The sequence below is a fragment of the Mya arenaria genome, chromosome 7 (genome assembly GCF_026914265.1).
Source record: "Mya arenaria isolate MELC-2E11 chromosome 7, ASM2691426v1".
NCBI lineage: Eukaryota > Metazoa > Mollusca > Bivalvia > Myida > Myidae > Mya > Mya arenaria.
This window is the reverse complement of record NC_069128.1, coordinates 50722248-50748428: the sequence shown is the minus strand read 5'-3', so window position 1 is coordinate 50748428 and position 26181 is coordinate 50722248. Positions and strand designations below refer to the sequence as shown.

Genomic DNA, 26181 nt, shown 5'->3' with positions numbered 1-26181 from the left:
ACACATTATTTATGTTCTCTATATCCATTTAGGTTATAAACTTTTATGTATATTTCAAGCAGCGCCACATATTTGGCATATTTTTCAAGTTCAAATATTTAACCAAAGACCGATTTATTTATATCTTTTTCGTCAAAATCCTTTTGCATCCATATTTTTATAGTGTATGAATAAAGTTGTTGACAAAGTTGTGCTGAGCTGTCAATAATACCGTTTTCTTTATAATTTTGGTTTGATTTATAAACAACACAATTATATCTGCGGGACTAATACCAGCAGCTGATAAAAAAAATATTGGCATTGCTGGTAAAAGAGCTGAAGCAACAACACAAACAAATAGACCCAGTATTATGTTTAATGTCATGTATACATTACCATATAATCTAAAAATCTTTATATGCAGAAACTAAGTTATTTAATTTAATTCAAAGTTGTCTGCATTAAAAGGTTGTTGCAATAACTATGTATAGTATACTAGTGTGCTAAAGTATGCGTATGAGTATAAGTGTAATATGAGAGAAGTAAGAGGGTGGAATAATACTGGTATGAGTGTTATGAGAGAAGTATTCAATATTTGTTCTTATATAAGTCACAGGGAAGTTAATCCAGTTTGAGCATTCTCATATTTAGCATTGCAAAAAAGTAGGTTCACAAAAGCATTGCCTGGTGAAGTCGTCACAATTCAATTGTGGAAGCCATTGGATAGAAGATCCAATTGTAAATCTACTATTTCGCGGTGTTTAATTCTAGAAGGTCAAAATGATTCTACTGTTCTGTGACTTGTCAAAGCAACATGATGACCATGAACATATATGGTCAAAGACGCTGTCACACTTGAGACAGTTAAAATAACTACCGAGATAGTACGTACCATATTTGTCAAAAGAAGTCTTAAACCGATAGTGCTGAAATAGAGCCATAGAATATCATCATTAAATCACAGTTATTTGAGGGTAGGCGGGCGATTAAGGGCGTTAATGGTACTCTTGGAAAAGCATTACGTCATGTTTTATAATATCCTGCCACATTAATCAGAAGTAGAATTGCGTAAAGTGTTTAAATGTGTTAAACTATAAACTAGTTTGTTGATTTCAATATCATCCATGTTGTGTCTCATTGTAGCAAAAAACAACAACAAAGAACGGAAAGTACTGCTGGAAAATTATTTCTAATAAGTATTAATAATTAAATCAATTGATAAACTTACCTATTTTTTATATGGTATATATGCAATGTGCTGTGTGTGCAGTTTTGTGCTGTTGTTCCCTGTTTCTTGTTTGTGATGTTTTATTTTTGTGTTCAATGTCTTTGGCGTTTACCCTGTGTCATTAAACGTGGTTATGTTTAAACTTTTGGCTACTGGGTTTGTTTCTGTAGTTTTCTACATTAGTATTAAATTTTAATACTTATGTTTTCGTGAGTTGTTTTCATACCATGGGACCATTCTAATATTGTTTCAATGTTAATTAACGCTTCTTTAATAATATGGATGAACTTGGTGAAACATTCAATTATGTATAATCATAAGTTTGTATTGTTATTAAATCTAATAACTTTACAAAAATCATGTTAGTTTTTTAAAGAGAGGAATCCCTTCGAAGATCACACATTTCCTCTCTGTATTTTTCAAATGCTTTAAAACTTATTGAGTATTACATTGGATGAACAGTATATTCCTGTAGTAATAGCGGAACAATGCCGCTCAGACCATGATCGATTTGTTTTATACTTAGATAAGTTGAATTAAGTTGCTTTGCATGAAGAATCAAACCAGACAATTAAGAAGTAAATAAAACTAATACAAGTATGTTGCACTAGCCTTACCTCACAGCGTATTTAAGGACTGGTGCTAGCCCTTTGGTGTATTTCGAATAGTTAAAATTCCAATATTTTCAATAGTAAAGTTTAACTAGAGTTTTTAGCGAATGATTGTTGGAATTGGGGTCAATTTGCAAGGCAACACCCTGGGGTTTAAACACCGTCCATGGTAACGAGCATAGCAACGCCATAGACAATTCCTAAGGCAACAATCAGGGATATTTAATATCCAGGGCTATAATTTAAGACTACGTCTGGGAAATTTCCAACACTAAGGCCCTTTTTATATAATGAATAACGCCCGGGGCAGCTCCATAGGCAACATTCATGTTATATGTTGACGGTAACATTTGGGGGAAATACTTCAAAAACGCCAAAGGTTATAAACATGACAACGTCGTTGGCGATTCCCAGGACAACGCCAATGTTTAAGATGAGGCAACATTAGGGGCAGTTTTCAGTGTAACACCCGGTGTTTAGCACAAGGCAATGTCCAGGGGCATTCGCCGAAGGCAATACAGAAGGCAGAGTCCGGGGCACTCCCCCGAGCTTGTTAAAATAACATTGTGATATTGTTGATATGGATAATCTATTTGTTGTAAACTCTTCGTGATGCAAGACGTTATTAAAACACACACTTAAGGTATAAGCAGCCAAAACCTACTATGCCGACGTTCATTACACTCAAATCAATGCCAGATCATTTCGAGGACGCACGCGCATTAACAATACAAAACAACTTTTCTATTTGATTTTTTTGAACGCTTTGCATATAACAACAAAAACAAATTGGGAGCAGGGTAGATATGTATTGTCTATTTAAATGTGTACCTAAAGCTCGTTAATTTAAAGGTGTCTTGGCTTGTTCACCACCTTCATTACATACCAATTTCCTGATCCTACAAATGACTTACTGAATAAACGAGCACAACGATTTGAACTGCTTTATATATTTAAGGAATGAATTGCGGGGTTGATGTCATTATCGGGGTATGAACGCAATTGGGTTGGTCAATGTGTGTGGAGTCTGAAGGACTCCACGCATACTTTGACCAACCCAATTGCGTTCATATCCCCGATAATGACATCAACCCCGCAATTTATTCCTTATATTTACACCAATAGCTCATTATTTCATTCAATAATTGTTAAAAAAATACTTCATTTTATTTAAGAAAACCTTTCAGAAACTCATTCTTACCCATTCGGTAAATAGAACGATCCGACTATAACCGGAAACATTTTTTTCAAATGACGTCACAATAACGCGGGAAAAAATCAACCTCTTGAAATCACTTTAAAACGTAAAATTGAAACACTTCTGGTACCAATTTATTTAAAATATAATAAACAACACTTTTAAAAATGTTGATCTATATTTTACGGGACCTGCAGACACAATACAACCAATAACAAGATCAATAGCTTTCATGTATATTGTTATTCAACGAATTACGATCCGAACATATCCGAAGATGTTTCGTTCATCGGTTAATGAACACAATTGCCGAAAGGCAGTTCATTTAAGGAATGGAAGTTGAGGTGTAAATATATTTTTGTATGTTTGATTGAATAGTGCGTAACTAATTGGAACGAATTAGGATGTGGAACTTTTTGACATTTCGCACAATGAACAAACGTTATTATTGAGCATATAATTATGCAACGATATTTATTATTTCTTATTCTTTCCATATCATGGACATACTCTAACATGCCTTTTTATGCAACATCTTACCAGCACTATCATGCAGTACTTAAAGTACTTTGATTAAATTAGCAAGTATTGACAAGAGCGTGTTAACAAAGTCTAAACACTTAAATTTTTTGTTGAACTCCCGAAGTCGCACTTTATAATACAAGTGTGTTCTGTCTGTCATGATTTTATACCGTTTATTTTGATACGTGATTTCTATAAGAGCAATTCATATACACATCGTGCTAGTAAATAAGCGTGTGAGAATATAGTGCCATATTGTAAAACATATTTTAAGTTTACAAATCATACTGAGCGCCTGTATGCCGGACACCAAAATTTCAACAGAACGTGATATAAATGCATTCGGTAGTTTTCGTCATGGCCAAACCGTAAATTTTATTTTAAGGTATTAGACACGGAATTACGCTGCAGGATTGTGCAGTACTTTTTATCATTTATAAAGTAAGTAATGTATTTTTGTTATACAAAAACAACTTTAACATAATACATAAATATCAAGTCCGTGCATCTTGGTTTATGTTGATTTAACAGACTTAATTTGAATGAACTGTATTATAACGCAGTTATTACGACATTAAGCTGTTGAGTAATAATGCATTTCTTCTTGAACAATTAAGGTTTGCATATCACTTGAAGCTGTGCAGCGCTCGTGCTGAGGTAGTTAAATCTGCAAATTCATTCTTTGAGCGCTCTTAAGATATTAAAGGTTTTCATCTGCAAAGATTTGAGCGGGTATGTTGGGTGCTGCAGCGCTCTTACTTATTTTACTCTTCATATGACCGCTAATCTGGAATATTTCCTTTTAGTGACAGAATCCCGGATGTATGTATTATGCCATGCATTTTCAGCTTACTTAAAGTTTTATTTTTACAAATAAAAATATAATTGCAATTACTTCAGGATATCATAATTAAATATAAATGGCATTTTCTCAGAAACTAAGATATTCCTTTAAGGACACATCAGTATCAATCATCACTTCTCACATTTTAGGACACATCAGTATCAATTATCACATCTCACATCTTAGGACACATCAGTACCAATTATCACTTCTCACATTTTAGGACACATCAGTATCAATTATCACACCTCATATCTTAGGACACATCAGTACCAATCATCACTTCTCACATTTTAGGACACATCAGTATCAATTATCACATCTCACATTTTAGGACACATCAGTATCAATTATCACATCTCACATTTTAGGACACATCAGTATCAATTATCACATCTCACATTTTAGGACACATCTGTATCAATTATCACATCTCACATCTTAGGACACATCAGTATCAATTATCACATCTCACATTTTAGGACACATCAGTATCAATTATCACACCTCACATTTTAGGACACATCAGTATCAATTATCACATCTCACATTTTAGGACACATCAGTATCAATTATCACATCTCACATTTTAGGTTGAGACAGGATCTAAATAATCACTAAATGATCTTTCAGTAATTGACATATTGTCTCAGTATTTAATTTGCTTGGAGACAAAAAAAAATCATTTTTTATTGTTCTAAAAAGCACATCCATCACCTTTCATCAAACTGTTCATCATATTTTAAGAGTATATAAACACATACATGTTTTCATTTAGATAGTGAAGATTTAGTTATGATAAACGTAACAACTTTGTTTAACTTTGTGAAAGACATTATACTCTCTTTCTCTCTGTGTAAAATTTTGTGCTTTATTTGGTGTGCATCTTAAACAGTGTGAACATTCTAAGTGACTCAATTTAATTGAACGAGCTAATAATTAGACTTCTATATTTAAGTTAATAAACTATTCATAATACTCTGTTGTTTGCTACTGGAATAAAAAGTGAAAACAAAATGGCGCTGCACGTTCCTTTTTGTCGGAGTAACGTTATGTGGCAGACATACGCAATGTCGGGTTGCGGGTGCGAGGCGCACAATGCCTCGCATCCAAACTGTCGCATGAAATATGTATATTTACAGAGAGAGAAATTGTATACAAATCAATACTTAGTGCTTGAAAAATAACGCAGTTAAAGTACAGTATCATAATAAAGCTTTCTGAAATTATTCCGAATATGGGTTTTATTAAATGATGCTGAATTCAATAAAAAAAAGAAGCCAGACATAACATAATGTAAAGATTATATTTTAAGTTAAATTTAGCAAGGCTTTTCAAATGTGTTCACACGAACTTTTTTAACTCAAATACCTTTCTATTTAAGCTCATTTTTCATTATTATGATTGACATGATACCTGATATACTCTTATCGTTACAGCATGTAAACATTACCAACCATCCGTGCTAGAGAAACCCCGTTTAAAAAAAACGTGTCGCAGTATTTATAAACAAGTTACATGTATGGGAAGGGGGTATTAAACGAGCATTCTTTTTAAAATTGGATAAGCTTTAGCACAATATACGCGCATTGGAGTTAACATCAAGAACATAATTATGAAACCAACATTTTCAGAAATCGTGAGGAATTTATACGGAGCTATTATTTGCTAATTGGAAGATGAATTTATTTGCTGGTTTATTGAAAGTGTTTCGACAACTGACTTAAACGTCGACCGACATTCTACAAATGATCGGGAATGAATGCCCTGAACGTGATCGAAAACGTAAGTTAAGACAATACAGTCTTAATTCTTTCCACCTGACTTTTTCTTAGATTTTATTTTAGAATTATCAAACGATATTTGTCAAAATGGACTTTTTATGCTCAAGTCACACCATTTAAATGTGCAGTGGCTATTTATAACTTAAATTGGAGTTTTCTCCCTTTATTAATAGACTTGATATACACAGATACTGACTGGCATACATTTGGGCTCTTTTAGCTAGCGTCCACAAATGAATTATTTTGCTCTATATAAACATAAACCTGTAAAATGTCCACCACAAAGGCTTGATGAAGGATTTCTTTTCATATTTGGATTTCAGATCACATGCCACTTTTCTATCCAACTTGCAGGATTCCTTAGACAAATGGCTTCTTTTAGATTGGATGATGCGAGCACTAGTCTCACACTGAATTTCTGACTTTGTGATCACCTGAGGCATTTTCTGGTTGGATGTGATCCTAAGTTGTTGTCATAGAGTTACCAAAATCAAAGGTAGATGGCAAGGTAAGGCATATAGACCGCAGCTTGGTGATGGACACTTGCACATCAAACTTTTTAAATTGCATTTTTTTTATACATTTTAATATCAGTTATAAAAAAATAATGTATTGTAAGGGATACATGTTTGAAGGCTATTCTTATTCATATGAAACGCAGCATTGCAATGCACATATATATTTTAAGAGCTTCTAAAAGCAATGTATTAAATTTATACATAATTTCAGTTTAATTAGATAAACATAAGTATCACATGGACTATTTTGATATACTGTTAGCTTATTATTTGTTATCTAATTGTTGTCTGGACCTCATTTGACATTACAAACCCAAAAGTTGAAATACACAAATAGCCGTGTCCTCCTACGTGCACCGAGGATATTGGTAAATGATTGTTGGTGAAACAATTTGTTTTTATTTTATTGCTTTTGTTGACAGACCGATGAGGCAAGATGCTAGAGACACAGCATTAGAATGCCTTCGGTATCGTAGTTGTCTCCCTCTACTGCTGCAACAGAAAGTTCTGCAGTTCAAGGAAAGGCAGGTATTGATCGCAGTCACAAATGCCATTTGTTACGGGGGCAGTTACAAATGTCATTTGTTCCGGGGGGGGTATTGTATTGCCATTGAACTATTCAGCTAGCGAGTTAGTAACGCATTTACATTATTTCAACCAAAAAGCTGGGTGTCTTGCTTGAGTTCAGACTATCGCATTTAAAATCTTTGATAAACTAATGTGTGTCTACATTACAAAGTAGTTGATATCTAGGCTATTTCCATGCGGTACTCATTTCTTTATGCACTAGGATGTAAAACAAAGTGCAATCTACCTTGTGTAGCATAATAATTTCCAGTTAGAGGCTGAGTTCAGTGTTTTAAAGCGTGCATTAATCACTGCTGTACTAAAGAGTTCCAACAAATAAGCTTAGTTTACTCAAGTTGCAGAAACGGATAGAAAAGGGAATATGTGGAAGCCGACTACTTACATTCCTTTTAATGATTGACAGATGGGTAGGTATGCTGATGACACAACATCGGGCTGTGACAATCCGAAGGATCTCTAAAACTGGTGTCGGATAATTTGATATTCATTTTTATAATTAGATTTCAAACAACATGTCATTTTCATATTTTAATTTACATTTACACGATTCTTTGTTATTGTTATTGTGGCAGGCGAATGTTTTCTTCCAGATAGGTTGATACGTGCAACCGTCCATTACTGAATCTCTGAACTTTAGATCACACGAGACATTTTCTGGTAGGATGTTGTTTTAAGTTGCCCGGACGTCAATGACCAGAGGTACAAGTGCCCAAAAATGGTGAGCTTATTATCTGTAATAAAATGGTTGTATCAGATCTATATGAAGCTGTTGAACCGGAACTTCACAAAAACTTATATCTGTCCAATTGTATGCACTACTTTGGAGAAAATCATCTCTAATCGAAGACATTGATTAATACATGTAACTAAGTTCGTAAAACATATTTAAAATGTTCTCTATGTTATTGCTTTTTTGACTGACACACTGATAATCATAGCGTTATACATACACACAACATTAAAATACGATAAGCTGAGGAGTTTTGCATCACTACTGATGTAGGAAATTAACATGAGCTCGAGGAAATGGTTAAAGTAGGAAAATACATTCATCGCAGGATTGTTGTGTATACATGTTTGCACATTTAAGCTACCAACTGGCTAAGAATTATCAGTTACAAGTTGGAAGAATTTGGACATCATTGACAGTGTCATTTAATTGCCTGAAAGTTTCTTGTTAGACCGATACTGCTTTCTTCCCACCAATAATGTCTACTTATGCAGTGTCTTGTCCTTAATTGATTCATAATTATACGCAATTTCCTGTTTACTTCAGTATATTTTATACTTAAACGTTCCTGTTTCACTTAGTTATCATATTTGTTGAGAATAATGTTTCTTTTGATTATATTTTTAGTAAATCTTGTCCTAATGTTGAAAGCAGTGTTGGGCTGCTTGTACTGCTTTGGTGAGAACACTTTTTAATTTACGGCCATGGTAAATAACTAAATTCATGAAAAAATTTGCAGTTTTTTCAAGTGACAGAGACGGAGTGGTATGCCGAAAAAAGTATATCGGAATGCCACAAGCCTGGTATCTGCTTTGGTCAAATGGCAGTTGTTTCCCTTGGGTTGCTGTTAAACTAGTGAGCTACAGTTTGAGAAAAGCAGGTATTGTATCTGGTTTAATTTAGTGAAATGTAACCATGCCACCAGGCTGGTCTGGCTGAGTACTAACAGTTACGCCTGTTCTGTACAACCTTATACCAATTAGTATGTGTCATTAAAAACTGCAAATATATCTAATTCAGTATTGCACCTGCTGGTTTCATGCTTAGTTAGGGGCTATTGGTCTAAATAGAATTTTACCCTTTGAGCAGGTTTCTTATATAATGTGGTTCAATTTTTGTTGAGGCTGGACTGGTTATGCTGTCTAATGATTGTTATTTTTCTGACAGGCAAATACAAATTGACGTACTTCGCAGAGATCTGTACTTCCTGACAGGATGTGTTCCACAGTTATCCGGTATTGACAAGAATAAAAGATATGGCTTTGTAACACATTAGGGACACATAATACCTTTTCAATTTCAAAATAATAATGACAGTCTATACCACTGTTTTACAATATAAGCAAACGTTTACAAAATTGACTGCTTATACTGTTTTTGTTCTAAACACGCAATACACCCAATAATAAGCATGTCATTTCATCTTCAAATCTCAAATGATCGGTAGGCGAACAATGTCCATTAGCTCCAGTATTAATACTTTTGTAATGACAGCCTATGTGATATGGGTTTTCTTTAATATAACTATTGGTTCATCCTTTACACAAATAAGCTTTTTAGGAAATTGATTGCAGTTTAGTGTGAAGGATGTAATATATTGCCCTTAAGATAGCTACTCAGTTATATAAAATTTTCGTCCAAATTACCGAGTGTCTTACAAGATGGAAAAGTATAGAATTAGACATGCGACTATCTTAGTGATCTAACGGTATATAGTTATCGACATTCTCACACAAATAATAAGTGTACAATAAAGTTATTTCCCACGAGATCCCTGACCTGGAAGTTTCCATGAGGCAATTCCTGACAGGAAGTGGTTCTTGGTTTTCCGGCTTTAATAAGAAGGGCAGTCTGATGGACAGGTACTTCATTTTGGCCACAGCGTACTTTGAACCAGCTGCTTCCAGGGCTTTTAAAGTTAAACACAGTCATCGTCACATCAATGTACAACATTATAAGAAACTGATTTTGAGTTAGCAATACAAACATAAGAAACCCAAAAGATAACAAATGGGCTTGAAAGTTCCATGGGCAAGACAAGTAGTTCATGTGAAGCATATCACCCCGGATATAATAAAGCACACCTTTTTCCAGCTCACAAACAAAAACGACACCTGTTAATTTGTCATGGCTTTCTTTATTGACTTTGGTCATAATTGGCATAAAGGTTACATAGATAAAGCTTTATAGCTTGTTATGAAGTATATAAGTTGTACACACTTCTTATGTATTATTGTCCGGCATTACAGAGAATATGCACATTTGTACGGATAAAGGTCTCAATAACCTCTCAGCTAAACAAATTTACCACGGTAGAAACTCTTCAGGGTTAAATGAAATTCTTTGTGTCGGTTAAAACTGTCAATAATTATCGTAACCGGCAGCAATTCAAATCTTTAAATTAATGTAGAACATTATTCAATGAAATAAAGAATATTTTTCATTCTATGTTGTTTAATGATAAAAGTGTTTTTTATATCTAAAATTTATATTTTTATATTTTAGGCATCTGCTAGTTAAGAGCCCGGACATTTCACACACATGTGGCTTTTGATGCCGAAGAGGTTATAGCGTCTTTCCGATATATGAATACAAGCTTAACTCCATCATCAGATTACAAAAGACAGGCAGATTGTGGTTGTTGGTTGTTCTGCAATTACCAGAATCACCAGTTGATGCATTTTGATCTGTGCATAACATCCAAGAGGTCTTCTGTAATTTTGAACTTTTAAAAAATACAGATTTCTGTACACAATATTGCATGAGTGTAACGCTTTGAGCTGTTTATGCAATAAGTCAAAAAACATGTTTAAACATACGTTTTTGAAATGTTACAGTTTTCTTAACTGCTTTGTTTTTATTAACGTACATATTTGTTTTTCGATAGAGAATTGAAACAAGCCTTGTTAATGTAAAACTGACATCCCAGTTGTCTCCCTTAGACCTCTGTTAATATAATGATCAGCAGGTTGTTTGCAACTATAATATATAAGCTTATATGTGACAAGACAGTTCTTATTTTAACATACTAAAATTGTTGATGTATTTTCTATATCATGGATGTTATCCATCTGACCATTTCTGTATTCAGACGGAAGCTTAATACACAATCAATTGATTTCATCATTGGCTTTTTTATTATCTTACATTGTTGTAAATCATGCATACACACAAACATAGTTCGATATTTGAACTTTTTTTTATTTTTGTCTATTGGGTTGTTCTTGTAAAACAGTCTGCAATGTATATAATGGGGCAAGCAAAACTAACAATTAATTTAGTGTGACCGTTTTTGCCAATTTCAGTTTTAGACATAACTACATGTACAGTGGGTCTGTCAGCATTGTTATATGTTGAGAAGTCAGACATTGCATCCCCTTACAGGTACATGTAGTTGAAATCACTGGCAGCATCCGAACTATTTCATCAAAGCATCAAACAAAATATGCTTCTGAAACTCATATATATATATATTTCAATGTTTATATTCATTCAAACGAAATGAACATATCCGCTAGTAAAGACAGATTCATCATGACAGACACTTGGTCAAACGTATCTAATGAGAATTTTTTTATTATAAAATAGGGAATAAAAATGCACAATAATGCAACCAGGCATATAATCGTTGTCTTAAAGGGTGATCCTTTGCCTTCTTCTTTTGTTCTATTTGAACAATGATTTCAAATTAAAGTTTAGTTAGTACGCGAAAGGTTACAGTTAAATAGTGATTGATTGCAGATGTAATGCATATTGTTTTAAAAAGCCACTTGTTGGTCGCACAAGGGTTGTTGGCTGGAAATTCTACATAAAAAAATACTCTATATTGTTAGGCAAGGTATGAAACTCTATTTCCCTTTCATCTTACTTTTGGTTTGTATCATTTGGTTGCCAACGCAAGGTCGCTGATACAGATCTAGGATTATAAATGTTTTTATAATAGTGTACGACCTCATGTATACTGTTGTGTTTTCATATCTCTGCCTATTTTTGCATGCATAATGCGCACATGATATATGTAATATTTTTCTAATGTGTTGTAATGAATTATAAAATGCCCACAGTGTTGTTATTCATATCATCAAGGTCAATAAGTGTTGACGATTACAGCTCTTCGTTGTTCTGTGATGCTGTGGTTGTGTTTTAGAAACATATCATTATATAATCCTAAAATTGTCTAATCCAGGTACCCTAGTCATATTCTCCATTTAATAGCATACATCTATGGTTGATGTGCCAATAATTTGTACTTTTCTACTCAACTCTTTAACAAGTTTGCTTCTCTTTAAGGTTATTTTGTTAAACTTAAACCTGCCATTGTATTATCGAATCCATAACTAACTCATGACTTATTGTTTCACAATCGGCTTGATCATAATTTAGCATATCAACTGGGCTCCTATATATCAAATATCGTCTCAGTGCGACAGTTTTTTCCTTTGTCACAAATAATTATTATTCCGAAGTATTTCAGTTTTATATTTGTACTTACTTTTCGAAGACGTAAGTTTATAACTATTGACAGTTTACATTTAATCAAACAAAAACAGACTCCGAAGTCTAAGGCTTCTTCAATGTGTTTGGTAAACAGGGTGGTCATTATTATGCTTGGAGAGCCAAATGAATTTTACAAAATGAATTGTATTAGACTAACCTCTCAGATTGTAAATCAGACGACAATTGTGCTTGAAATATTTGTCTAGAGCATAATTGTTAATAGTGAGAGTTCCCAAAGTGGCGCTCTTATTCTCCTACTGATGTGAGAGTTTGAGTCCGCGGTTGGTTTTCCTTATGATATAGAGTTATCTTCAACACATTTTTATCTGCTCACTGTTCTGTTGTAAACGTTGGAGGATGATGTGCAGCATTTATGTGTTTTATCTTGTTTAATTCCAACGACGGAAGTCATATAGTACTCGGACCGTCCGTTCGTCAGTCTCCGAGGTTTACGACCAACAAAGAAGAACACTTAGGCCCCGTTATATAGGCTGGTTGGTCATGACGAGCAGATGAACCTGATCGATTATGAGGTCATTGAGTCAAAGGTACAAATGTCGTTGTGCGTCAGCCCTCCCCCGTCGGTTACGTTTAGAAAAGGACGCCTAGGCCCTGTGACGTCAAACTAAGTAGGCAGGTATGTCATGATCATCACCCTAACTGTTTTTCAGTAAGTTTGGCAAAGGTTAAAATCGTTGTGTTCATGAGCTGAAAATCCTCTTCGGATCAAGACTTAAAGAATGCTCGGGCCCAAGGATTTAAAACTTGTTATGATAGTTGCTGATTATCATATGAATCCTTATGACTTTGAGGTCAATCGGTCAAAAGTGCAGGTCGTGGCGATCTTGAGCATTGTATGATATTTGGTTATGAAAAGCAGATGACCTTTTAGGACGTTGAAGTCAATGGGTCAAATCCTGAGGTCGTGTAGACCTTTTGATGGAAATTTGTTTACAATATATTATTGGAGAATGCTGCAGCTCAGGCATCTTACACTTGGTATGCAGGTTGCTCATGACTAGCACATGCCATCTTCTAATTTTAAAGTGGGTGAATATCGTCTTATAAATCTGTTAAAGACGAAAGGCTATCTGTCAATGCAGGCCCAAATAGTAATGGCATAGTGTCCAAGGCGGCCTTGCGATGGCATTTGACGCGTTCCTGGGAAGCTCGTGTTCCTCCTAGTGTGTACAACGTTACTTCCGATGGCTTTGAGTTACTCGTCTTTAAGTTGAAGCTCGCTTTATTGTAAATGCTGAAACAATAGTAAAGTAATGGACATATAAACTAGTACAAGCCCCCAGTAGTTTCGTGTTCCAGTGAACTCGACTTTCACTGACCGTTCCATGGCGGTTATCCAATCTTTTATCGATAAAGCTATTTTGATGCTTGTGTGATCTGTTGGTGGTGTCTCTGAGTGTGTTCATGTAGTGTGTGTACTTTTGTTTCTCTAGCTCAGTTTCGTTTTAGTCATTACATGAATCCGACTGTAGCATTGTAAAATTGCGATCTCGCTTGTCGGCGTCATTTTACGACGATCCTTAACTCTTGCCAGTCTGATTATTCATGCTCAGGATGACTATGTTTATTTTACTCGCAAATAATGTCTATGATTGCGTCAGTGGTATTTTATATTTACAATGGACCAAAACCTGTTATGATGTTGTCTATCGCTAATACGTGAAATAATTCATGGTTCGTTTTATGATTGCGGCACATGTACAAGCAGGCGATGTCTGTACCTTTGTGGTTTTGGTTACAATATTAGGCAGTCTTAAAGGAGCAATCCCACCTCTAATGAATATCCAAACTTAGAGTAAGGAGTACCCCTTTAGCGTTCTAAGCCTTAGGTTATTGTTTACAAACGTAAGTGTGCCATAAAGCCATTGATATTATCTTGATGTTCTTTATCAATCTTCAATGTTTAGCTAGTAATAATAATATAATAAATATCTCAGAATAGGCCCATCTAGTGGGATGCAACTTTTTATAAATGTGTTGGAATTATGTGTTGATTGTATTAAACATGTCAAACTAATAAACAACTTTCTTATTTATATAAACAACACGTTAAACAAACCGATAATGCTAATGGCATGCTTTCCTTTGATATTCAATATAATACAAATTGTTCTCAATCTAAATTTTTATTACGCAATCAAGACCATAACATTAAAATATGTTTCCAATAAATAAACAAATATATATACTTTCAATTAAGTAACTAGATACTAGATTAGCGTCAACATTTTTCTTTAGGTAAACATTATATTGATAGTTCATCAACACACGTGTCATAAAATAATGCTCTGTCTGTTTGTTTAGTTATAAACCTTTAGAAAGAGGATTGATGTCAAATCCGTTTTCAAAACCCGAAGGAATTTCATAAAGGACCGATCATCGTATATAAGCCTATCTACTTGCTAAGACAAAGATTTCTTTACTTTTGTCTGAGACAGATATAACTGTTACAAATAATATAAACATTGAATAACTGTAATTAAACCATTTGTAAATGTATCTAACAAAACACAAAATAACTAAATTCATAAGGTAAGGACTCTTTTTCAGTCTTAACAAATGTTCTGTTCGTCAAGTAAGTTCCATATCTATCCCAGACAAGGGTTTCATACATGAAGAAAAGGCAAACCGACATCGGTGTCCATAGCGAAAAAAGCCTTGTATCACACAATGCGGTAATAAAGAATAACACATCAAACAAAACATAAAACACCACTTGTTAAATATAAATTGTTATCAGGAATGTTGCATCTTGTTTTGGTTTTAATTTATTATCTCAGTTTCTTATATATTACAATACCAAGGATAGTAAAGTCTGTAAATATTCTGGATGCTATTAGGATAAAATTTAATGAAATCGTTACTTAATTTAATAAAAAGAAATAGAGACACACTATTTGAAAAAGAACTATTCTCATTTTCCAGTCTTTCTTAACTAAGATCATATGTCGATTAGCGGAAAAGCGTTGTGAGCACGGACATCAGGAGAGCGCCAAGTAGACCAGTTATCTGGCCAGCCCCGCTGGAACATTCCAATGCTACATAGACGTTTGTGGTTCCAGGTGTAACGCTAGCTACAGTTGCCGTCAACTCAACGGTGTAAAGATATTTTGTGGTTGTTTCCAGCGTTTTTGAAGCTGCCACGGTCAACGCCCCAGTAGTGGAACTAATAGCAAAACTGTTCTGGTCAGTACCACCCGCTAAAAATGGAAAACTATAAGCTAAAGTGATTGCTCTTATTATAAATGGAGACATCTTTTTTATGTATTTTCGCTGGTTTTAAAATACAAGAAAAGCATTGTTTAATTGAACTAATACCTTATTACTAATTAGTTTCAACGTAACGAAGAAAATACGTCACTATTTGTTTTTTCTTGACATGGGTTATACAATCTGAAATATTTCGTCTCATTCAATATCGTTATGAATGAAATGTTCATACTCTATGCATACTGTAAATACTTTACTTACAGATTGTGTATGCCACAGTTTGGGCACTTGTGGCATCAGTAGAAGCATAGGTACCGATACTTTCCCCTATAATGAAAAGATAAGGATAAAAGACATGTGGTGATGTAAAAGAGGTGTTTGTTATCAAAAGACGGACAAAAGTAATTGAATAAATATGTCTATTCCAAATTTGGAAACGGAATCCATTTGCAGAAAAAGGACTTAATTTTGTTTTGTTCAAAATAAACATGCGGCAAAAGGTAAGATTTTATTATAATTCATTCCGTAAATAGTTTATATGCTAATACTACATAAGGAATTGACCTTATCCATTTTTGTTTTTATCGATAAATTCATAATTAACAGTAAAGGAGTTCAAAATGTATTTAAATGTAGACCAATGCTTCTACAATCTTAATGATAATAGGATAAGTTTAAATTATTTGGTATTCCCAAATATTTCAGTAATTACATAACATGTTTTCATACCTGCAGCCATCGAAGTTGCAGATAAACATGCGACATACTCTGACTGAGTCCACACAGTGGCGTCAGTGACGCTCAACGTCAGCGTCGCTGTTCCCGTATTAGCTGAAGCTGCAGTTGATGTGCCGCTAAAAAGAAGGAACTCGCGTTAAAGCAATTTTGCTTTATTTTCATCATAATAAAAACGCATTTAAATGTTAATTAGCACGTTCAGATGTTTACCAAGGGCACGTTTTACAAGTAATTATATTTTTTGAAACTTATATAAAAGCGCAACATGTTGATTTTAAAGGAAAGTATATCATAAATTAAATGGCGAACAATGTACGAGCATTCTTAACAGTCTATAGAGTTCTCGCGGTGTAATATGCCTATATATGTGAATTTGTTTTCTACAATTAATACTTTATGTGATAGAAATAGTGAGAAAAAATATTACATAATTTTAAAAACGAGTGTTGGCCCTGTTTCGAAGTCCAGTGATTTTCCAGTAGCGAGTGTGACAATTCCTGTGCTAGGGATGGTGTTATCGGCAATGCTGCTAGGGTTGCCGCCGTCCGCAAATGTGTATGAAAGTGTTTCACTACCATCTGTTGCAGTAATGGTGAACAGTTCCCCTGTTGCAGTCTCACTCAAGGAAATCGCCGTGGGAGCAAGTGCGTTAGCTCCACCAGGAAAAGTAGGAAGAGCAGAGCCATCAGCCTGTGTACCTTGCCATTGAGTGATGGCGGCGTCTGTTGAACATAGACAATGGTATCAGGTTTCTTTTATTGTAAAGAAAATTGCTTTTGCTTAATCACATGGATTTTACATTGACTGGTTATGTTCGTATTTGCAGTCCAAGGGATAAGAAAATACAGAGACAAACACATAATCAAAACATCGTGTTGTATACATGTATAATACTATGCATTTATCTAGTTGTGATTTGATACTAAAATACTGCGTCGAGACCTTGACTTGTGCAAATGCACGAAATTGAATAGAAATCACAATGTAATAAAGAGTAAACACATAAGAAATTAGACAAGAATTCATAAGCTCAAAAATTAGAAACATTATAAGTAACGTTTACATTGTTTTTTTAGGAAACGTGCTTTCAAAATGGTTTGTTCCTATTTCAAACAGCATCTTAAATCGAAACAACAATTATATATATATATGTGTGTGTGTGTGTGTGTATGCGCGTGCGTGTGTGTGTGTGTGTGTTTGTGTGCGTGCGTGCGTGCGTGCGTGCGTGCGTGTGTGTGTGCATGTGCGTGTGCGTGTGTGTGTGAGTGCATGTGCATTTGTGCGTGCGTGCGTGCGCGCGTGTGCGTGTGCGTGTGTGTTGGGGGCGTCGTCGTCGTTGATTCAGACATTGATTCTGATGTCAAGGAGATTCCGAGATTTAGATTTATGATTTTAAATTTACAACATTATATCAACTTGAAAATATATCGTGCTTTATTTTGTTATGTATGAACTCTGATAATATTCCAACAATCTATAAATGAAGACATGTCTTATTTTGTATTTTCAGTAACTAATTTTTGATATATCATTGTTCATAAGGCAAACTAAATATGTTCTAATATAATGGGACATTATTTTTGGATGAAAATAAGAAACTTGATTCTTTTACTCATATGTACTTTTTCTTGTACGATTATTTCAGAGTATATTACTTCAACGTTGTGTTTTGACGAGACTTGAAGCATAATCTATTCGTGTTTATTATCATCTTTGTCTACAAATCTTCTTTTAAATTGGTGACTGTATGGAATGGATAATGTCTTTACATTTTAACCGATTGTGAAAGGCGTTGTAGGATGAGTCTAATCAATAGAATCGCTGATAAAAAGAATGGATACTTTTCACTGAAATGAGTCTTATGTAAAAATAATGTAATTTAAAATGACAACTGAATCAGTTTAGTAATGTATATCAGATTAGATTGTTGGTAACTGTCAATGTTTATTTAGTTTCAACTGTAGTATTACAAATGCATGAATGCTATTTTATTATGTTATGAGATAAACTTCAAAATCCTTTGCAGGAAGAGTATATGATAACAGGCAATTAAGATTTCGGTACAATATTTTTTATATGAGAATCGTTTGCATAATTATGCAAAACTGAAGATACTTGACATCATCTTTCGAGCGAGATTATATGATAAATAAGCTTTGTCCCGATGATTGTTCTGTGTACATATTCTACCAAATTGGTGATGTGTTATCCTTTCCTCATTACCTTTAATAATATACAGTTGTAATGGTGTATTTGACATCTTCTGTTTTGTGTACAATTTCATTTGTAGCATCGAACATTCATATTTACCCGGTTTATGAGAGTATACAAAGCAAATTGTAGTATTCTCTTTTTTAATTTGGCGAATTAAGTTAAACTAAACAAATACTAAATCATTCAACTGTTAATTGACAACTAATGACGCAAATACATCGTAACCTTATGAATCGTCGTCCTAACTTACTTTTAAACAATATAGATATGGCAAGTGTTTGTTCTTTCAATACAAAATGATAGACAGTTTTAAGAGTTGTTTGTAATCAACATTTTGTATTTTTATTTCCCCCAAGAACTTGATTTGATTGTTATTTGCTTGTATCTAAAGTGAAGAACTAACATGCATTGTAGATTTTTTTGGTTATTTATAGTTTATCTCAATTAACTGCAAACAAATAAAAGGAAACATTTTCATACCCAATGTTAGATGCCTATGCCAGCTGGAGTTTACAATTATTATGTTCATCGATTAACATATAAATGGCATTGGACTAGAAATATTTGAAAAACGTCGTCGCAAAACACCAATAAATGATATAGGCGGAAATCTTGTATCTGTTACCATATTTACATACAATATAATTAACTTAAATTGTATATATTCTTGTTGTTTTTTAAGTATTTTACATTATTTATACTATTTAACAAACCATTATTTATTTTCAACATATATTAGGATTTTTGTTTTATTCTCATGTCCGTTTTGCCTTTTTAAACGTAAGATTATGAATCCGAAACATCATGTTTCACATGTGATTTCTAACGAACAAAGTAGTTTCTGTTATGAACAGATTCAGTGCTTAAAAATCCAAAAATGTCATTTACCTAGTAATACGCATATCTTCTATTAATACTGACTAAAATATTGAGAAATGGCTAAATAAGTTTTAATATCTCTCAGATAATCGGCTATTCTGTATGTTGTTTAAATTTATATTTAGTTTTAATTGATCACGACGTAAACAATTTAGATTTGGTAGAAACATATGTTCTTAGATATGCCTCAATAAGTATCGCATCGTTATGCTGCCGTGTTCAGTATGCATCGGCGATGATATCGGAAACACCATACAAAAAAATTGATCAGAAACCGATATATTAAGAGTATTGCAAATAACTTTTAAGTAGATCATCACATTTAATATAAACATCAAGTACATAAGTTCCATAACAAACATGTAATGACTTTTGTTAGCCGATTGAAATAATTTTTCGATTCAAATGTTCGGTGATTTAGGAGTTTCAGAGGCTAAGAGCGTTTTTATTAAGTTTATATTTTGTGTTACAAACGAATTTATAATAGAGTCGGAAATTATCATACTCCAATCAATATTCAAATGTAAACATATTTATTTTGCTATTTCAGTAATGTTCATTTAGTGCCAATTTGAAAGGTAAAAACAAACTTTTGGTACATAATAAAGAATCAATCTATTATTTTACATGTCTCTGCTAATAAAACACTTACTAAACACATCGGCTTTCACAATTAGTTCAGTGAGCATCACTTAGAGAACATACGTCTTCAGGGGCATAGTTCATGCTATGTTCGTCTGCATTGTTATATTTGTAAGGTCAGCAATGCATTAAATTGATTGACGCCTGTGTCGGGGAGGTTGCATACTGTGCATTTTGTTGTGAAAAAAGATAATCATTTATTTGACATGTTTTCTAAGATAAACCTATCTAAACTTATTTCTGCACAAAAAAGTCAAGGTATTTTTGAATTTCCTTTTTTCTTAAACGAAAAGTACTCGAATGGTGCTCACCCTTTTATTGTATTTTTCTTCAAAATTTAAACCGTTTGTACATGTAAAACAAAAATGATTCATGTTAATTAGCGCTCTTGACATTGCACTCGTCTCTTTGGTGGTAAACAAAAGAGGTTTAGTTTGAGCTGTTCAATCTGATCATCACAGCATTTCAATTACCCTTTCCTCCCGGGTTATCATTGAGCTAGCTTTAAAAGTCTCACTACAGTGTAACATGCTACGGCCTAATAAACTAATATAGTGATGCTCCGTTGGAGAATATTCCGATTAAGGAATTCATGGAATAGCAAACCGTTCACTTGAGTTTTAAGCTAGATTAAGAAAAAAAATGGAAAAGTAAAATACAAAGAATAAAGACAAGGATCTTCAAAAAAGAAGCAGCACTGTCCATTTTGATATCCTTATGTTCTCAATATATACTTCCTTCGAAAGATAAAGTTTAACAATAAACGTTTCGATGTATCATTTTATTCATTGAATTAATGTCATGTTCGTAAAAGAACAGCTAGGTTGATAAAACTACAATACAAATTGGAAGTTGCATACCAATTGAATTTCGCATAATATATAAATGTAAATTAATTGACTGACAGATCGGCAGAAAACATATTTTAACAATGTATTGACAAAAGTCTTGTACACCAGCCATCATCATTTTAGATAAAACATCCTTAATTATATTAATCGCAAACATGCCCTTATTTGACGAAATTTATACATAAGAATCTGCTCCGCAGCTTCATATCATATAAAGTTAATCACAAAATTAAAAAAAAAAGTATTCCCTAAATAAATTATTTGCTACGAGTTTTAAAGAATTAAAGCTGCACTCTCACAGATAGAAAGTTTTGACAACTTTTTTATTTTTTTGTCTTGGAACGAGCCAATTTTTGCGAAAATCCATAGAAACCAGTTATATAAAACTGCTGACAAAAAATAGATAGCAGATTTTTATATTTAAGTTCAAAAATTGATGTTTAATGATTTTTTCTTAAACCGTTAGTTAGTCATAATTTTTATTTTTTTTATTTTTGAACAGAAATATAAATATCTGCGATCTAATATTTTGTCAGCAGTCAGATAATTACGCAAACAAATTCTTATTCCAAGACAAAACATTAAGTGAGAATGCAGCTTTAAGAACAACAAAGACCCTATGTCAATGCAAAATAGTTTATTCGGTATCCTAATGATATAAAATAAGTTCATTTATAAAGACAAGGCAAACAATGAGCAGTTCCTGAATTTCAACGAATAATTCATTTCAGTCATGAAACGATTTGAGTTCAACTTTCAGCGGGAACAGTTGAAAATTTGTGTCTGCATTGTATAAACATCAAATGATTTTGATGATTTTCTGCCCGAAACAATACAGCCATACTGTTGCTTTCCTTCTTTAATTGTTTAGAAAAAGGTTGTTGCTCTTCATGGAAATTGCAATGGCATTTAAGATCGTTTACATTCCCCTCAGACCAATGGCGTTAAAAACAAAAACGTTTCCCCGACCCGTAAAGCATTCAAGAACGCATACGTTCCCCCGACCCCTAGGGCATTCAAGATCGTATACATTTCCCCGAGCCCTAAGGCATTCAAGTTCGCATACATTTCCCCGAGCCCTAAGGCATTCAAGATCGTATACATTTCCCCGAGACCTAAGGCATTCAAGTTCGCATACATTTCTCGAGACCTAAGGCATAAAGGATCGCATACATTTCCCAGACCCCTAAGGCATTAAAGATCGCATACATTTCGCCGAGACCTAAGGCATACACTATCGCATACATTTCCCCGAGACCTAAGGCATACACTATCGCATAAATTTTCCCGAGACCTAAGGCATTCAAGATAATATTCATTCCCCCTACCCTAGGGCATTCAAAATAGCATACATTTCCGCGAGACCTAAGGCATACACAATCGCATACATTATCCCGAGACCTAAGGCATACACAATCGCATACATTACCCCGAGACCTAAGGCATACACTATTGCATACATTTCACCGAGACCTAAGGCATTCAAGATAGTATACATTTCCCCGAGACCTAAAGCATACACTATAGCATACATTTCCCCGAGACCTAAGGCATACACTATTGCATACATTTCCCCGAGACCTAAGGCATTCAAGTTCGTATACATTTCCCCGAGACCTAAAGCATACACTATAGCATACACTTCCCCGCGACCTAAGGCAAACACTGTCGCATACATTTCCCCGAGCCCTAAGGCATAAAGGATCGTATACATTTTCCCGACCCCTAATGCATTAAAAATCGGATACATTTCGCCGAGACCTAAGGCATACCTACCTTTCCCCGAGACCTAAGGCATACACTATCGCATACATTTTCCCGAGACCTAAGGCATTCAAGATAGTATACATTCCCCGACCCTGGGGCATTCAAGATAGCATACATTTCCCCGAGACCTAAGGCATAAACTATCGCATACATTATCCCGAGACCTAAGGCATACACTATTGCATACATTTCCCCGAGACCTAAGGCATTTAAGATAGTATACATTCCCCCTGACCCCTTAGGCATTCAAGATCGCATACATTTCTCCGAAACCTAAGGCATTCAAGATCGCATACATTTCTCCGAGACCTAAGGCATTCAAGATCGCCTACATTTCTTCGAGACCTAAGGCAATCAAGATCGCCTACATTCCCTCGAGACCTAAGGCATACAACACCGCATCAGTCCCCGAGACCTAAGGCATAAAATATTGTTTCTATTCCCCTGGGACCTGTTTCAATAAAGGATTTTAATCTTAACTTCAATTATCTTAAACCTGTATAAAGATTACCAATACATGTACATCAATTATTTTTATTTACTCAACTTGGTGTTATTTTCATTGCTGACTCGAGTTCAATTCACTCAAATATGTAACAAAATAATGATTCTATGACACTAAGATAATTTCAATTTTAGCTAAAAATCTTTATTGAAACTCACCCCTGAACTTTAAGGCGTTCAAGATTGTCGCACATACCCGAATGAATAACAGTCTCTTATAAAATTGAATTCATGGGAAGAGAAAAATAAAATTGACCAGAAATTCAAGGAATTGTCATATCGAATACCAAATGTTCAAATTTTATTCAAAGCATATATATTTTAAGATGAATGTCAGAACAGAATCCGCCATAAATTTGATATATATTCTGCTAATTTTAGAGTAGGTTAACCCTAAAATACATCATTAAGCTTTGAAGCAAAAACAAATTTCTACTAACAGACATACATTGGACACTTACCAGAATGCTTGATTAAAAAGACAGTCATTATCAAACAAGCGGCAAACATCCTCAAATCCATCTTGATGTTGTAAGTACGTTCCTATTTGCAATCAAATCCAAACTAAAACTCACTGCATAGGACAAGGGCTGAGAGCTGCCTTTTATAGAATGGGATTTCAAAGGGTCTATGGTGATCCAGCTGTCAATACAAACAGACGGAGTTAACGATAATCTGATAACACGGTTGGATCAACAAAAACCTTAACTTTTGCGTAAGGTGATGAATAAACTTGCCAGGGGTATCAAATATCCCCTAACTATGACGTAGGCTTCACGTGGATATCACATGACCTTTTTGATTTTCGTATCGGGACCGGGCTCATTTGACTTTGTGAACTCGTATAGTTTACGACTACTCTAGTGAACGGATACATTTTATGGCAATCACATGTGAAACCTAAGGTAAAACGTTGGGTTTAAATGATAATTTAATCGCACTGGTGAATAATACTGTTCAGTTTTGTAAGGATTACTGCAACACGAATGTTTGTATAACAAAATTGTTAAAATAGAAAAATTATGTTTCACATTGTGCTATTTAAGCTAACAATGTACAATATGCTATGTTTAAAAATCAGAATCTTTAAGGTATGTCATCTATTGATGCAAAATATAAAAAAGGCGATAGCTGAATACTGTTTATATTCCATCTTCCATCTGTATGTTGCTTATGATTTAAACTAGTCTTATCCGATCATGACGAAAATAAAACTTGGATTGAGTAAAAACTTATTTTTTCTAACAAGCAATAGGTGGAGCACCGTAGCAAACAACGCTATGCTGACATAATGCGTCGGCAATGACGTCTGAACAAATTTCACAATGTCAACAAAACTATGTTCAGTGCTTAAACATCAAGTATGTTTGGTTATCAATAACTAAATGTAAGCGTACACAGGGATGTTGCATAATAGCTATGTCATTTTTAAAACAGCATTTAGTTCCTAAACTGATATGTAAGTGTGTTCGCTTTTCAGAGATACAATATCAAACGCAAATTTGAATAATTTATGATAGATATAAAACTATTGCAGGTTTCCGTGAAAGTGCGCACTCGAAATATCCTTTACTGTTACTTGTTGGACTAATAGATGTTAAGCAGTAACGATATTACGCTTGTTAAGCTATTAGGAAATTGGTATTGCCATGCACTTTGTTTTTTTTGTAAGTATTCAAAAATCTTTTGTTGACCCTTGTTGAAAAAATATTTGTGGGAAGTCCGTGAAATTGGTACCAAGGTAGCTTAAAAATGCCGGCCTGGCATCGTGAAGTTTGCAGCCTGACAGCGTGAAGTTTGCAGCCTAGCATCGTGAAGTTTGCAGTCTGACAGCGTGAAATATGCAGTCTGACAGCGTGAAGTTTGCAGCCTGACAGCGTGAATTTGGCAGCATGACATTCTGAACTTGACAGTCTGGCAGCGTCAACTTGACAGAATTAACGCCGCCAGGCAGCCTACTTCACGCCACCGGATTGTCAATTTAACGCCGTCATGCCACTCGGCCGCCTTTTTAACGCCATCAGACCGCCAATTCTGCGACGTTTGGCCGTAAGGTCTCACATGTCATGCCACCTTGCCGCCCATTTAACGCCAACACCTCGTCAACTTCACAACGAAATGCCGCCACACCACAACGTTGCGTACTATATGCCGCCAATTGGCTGACAATTTATTTCTGTCCATTGTGGCATTAAAGTCACTAGGCCGTCAACTTCGAGCGTTTTTACTAATGCCGCCAATTTTTGGGTCCCATGGTAGATTAATTCAGACTTATCTCTACGTATTTATGATTCAGATGTATTTTTAAAAGAATGTTTTTTCATTTTCTTTTTAAGAAAAAAAAATGAATCAGTAAATATAAGTTTGTTTAGTTTACTTGTTAGTTCGCACTCTACAATCAAACGATTGAAATGGTTATATGCACTAATTATTAAGCTACCGAGATGTGACAGTGCAGTTAAAAAACACGTATCTAATATCTTTGTGCATGCACATAAACTCAAGATAATGAAATCTTAGTGCGCTCTAAAAGTTCAAGTGCCTTAAATCGTAGTGCACGCAAAAAAACATAAGCGACTGAAATCTTAGTGCGCACTAAACAAGTACCTCACATCTAAAAGCACACTTAAAACACTCAAGCGACTGAAATCTGATTGCGCACTAAAAATGAAGTACCTAACATTTCTGCGCGCACTAAAAATACCAAGCGACTGAAATCTAAGTACGCACTAAAACCTCAAGCACCCGGAGTTTAAGTGTCTCTAAAAATTCAAGCGGATGAAATCTTAGGTCCCACTTAAAAAACAAGCACCTTATATTTTATTGCCTCTAAAAACTCAAGCGGCTGATATCTTA

General features: G+C 34.3%; 1 protein-coding gene and 1 long non-coding RNA gene across 3 annotated transcripts; one reads left to right on the top strand and one right to left on the bottom strand.

The window, feature by feature from the left end:
* The first annotated feature begins 5935 nt into the window (after positions 1–5935).
* LOC128241666 (uncharacterized) lies at positions 5936–9440 on the top strand. Of its 2 annotated transcripts, XR_008262429.1 has the most exons (6): positions 5936–6167; positions 6521–6674; positions 7107–7212; positions 7863–7990; positions 8742–8882; positions 9170–9440. It is a non-coding gene; the product is annotated as an uncharacterized LOC128241666 (long non-coding RNA). The 2 variants fall into 2 exon arrangements; XR_008262428.1 differs by having other exon boundaries at positions 7107–7990.
* Positions 9441–14671: 5231 nt separating this feature from the next.
* On the bottom strand, positions 14672–23927 carry LOC128241863 (cadherin EGF LAG seven-pass G-type receptor 1-like). Its single transcript, XM_052958973.1, has 5 exons — positions 23787–23927; positions 16896–17190; positions 16460–16584; positions 15992–16057; positions 14672–15720 (listed from the first exon to the last, which is right to left on the bottom strand). Exons 1-5 carry the CDS (start codon positions 23845–23847, stop codon positions 15473–15475), a joined length of 795 nt encoding a protein of 264 aa, XP_052814933.1. The 5' UTR covers positions 23848–23927; the 3' UTR covers positions 14672–15472.
* Between the last annotated feature and the right edge of the window lie 2254 nt (positions 23928–26181).

Coding starts and splice junctions, on each gene's coding strand:
- LOC128241863 (XM_052958973.1), bottom strand. CDS start 23,847: ATGGATTTGAGGATGTTTGCCGCTTGTTTGATAATGACTGTCTTTTTA. Junction 17,191..23,786: donor CTTTTTAATCAAGCATTCTG/GTAAGTGTCCAA, acceptor TATGTTCAACAG/ACGCCGCCATCACTCAATGG. Junction 15,721..15,991: donor AACTGTGGCATACACAATCT/GTAAGTAAAGTA, acceptor TTCCATTTTTAG/CGGGTGGTACTGACCAGAAC.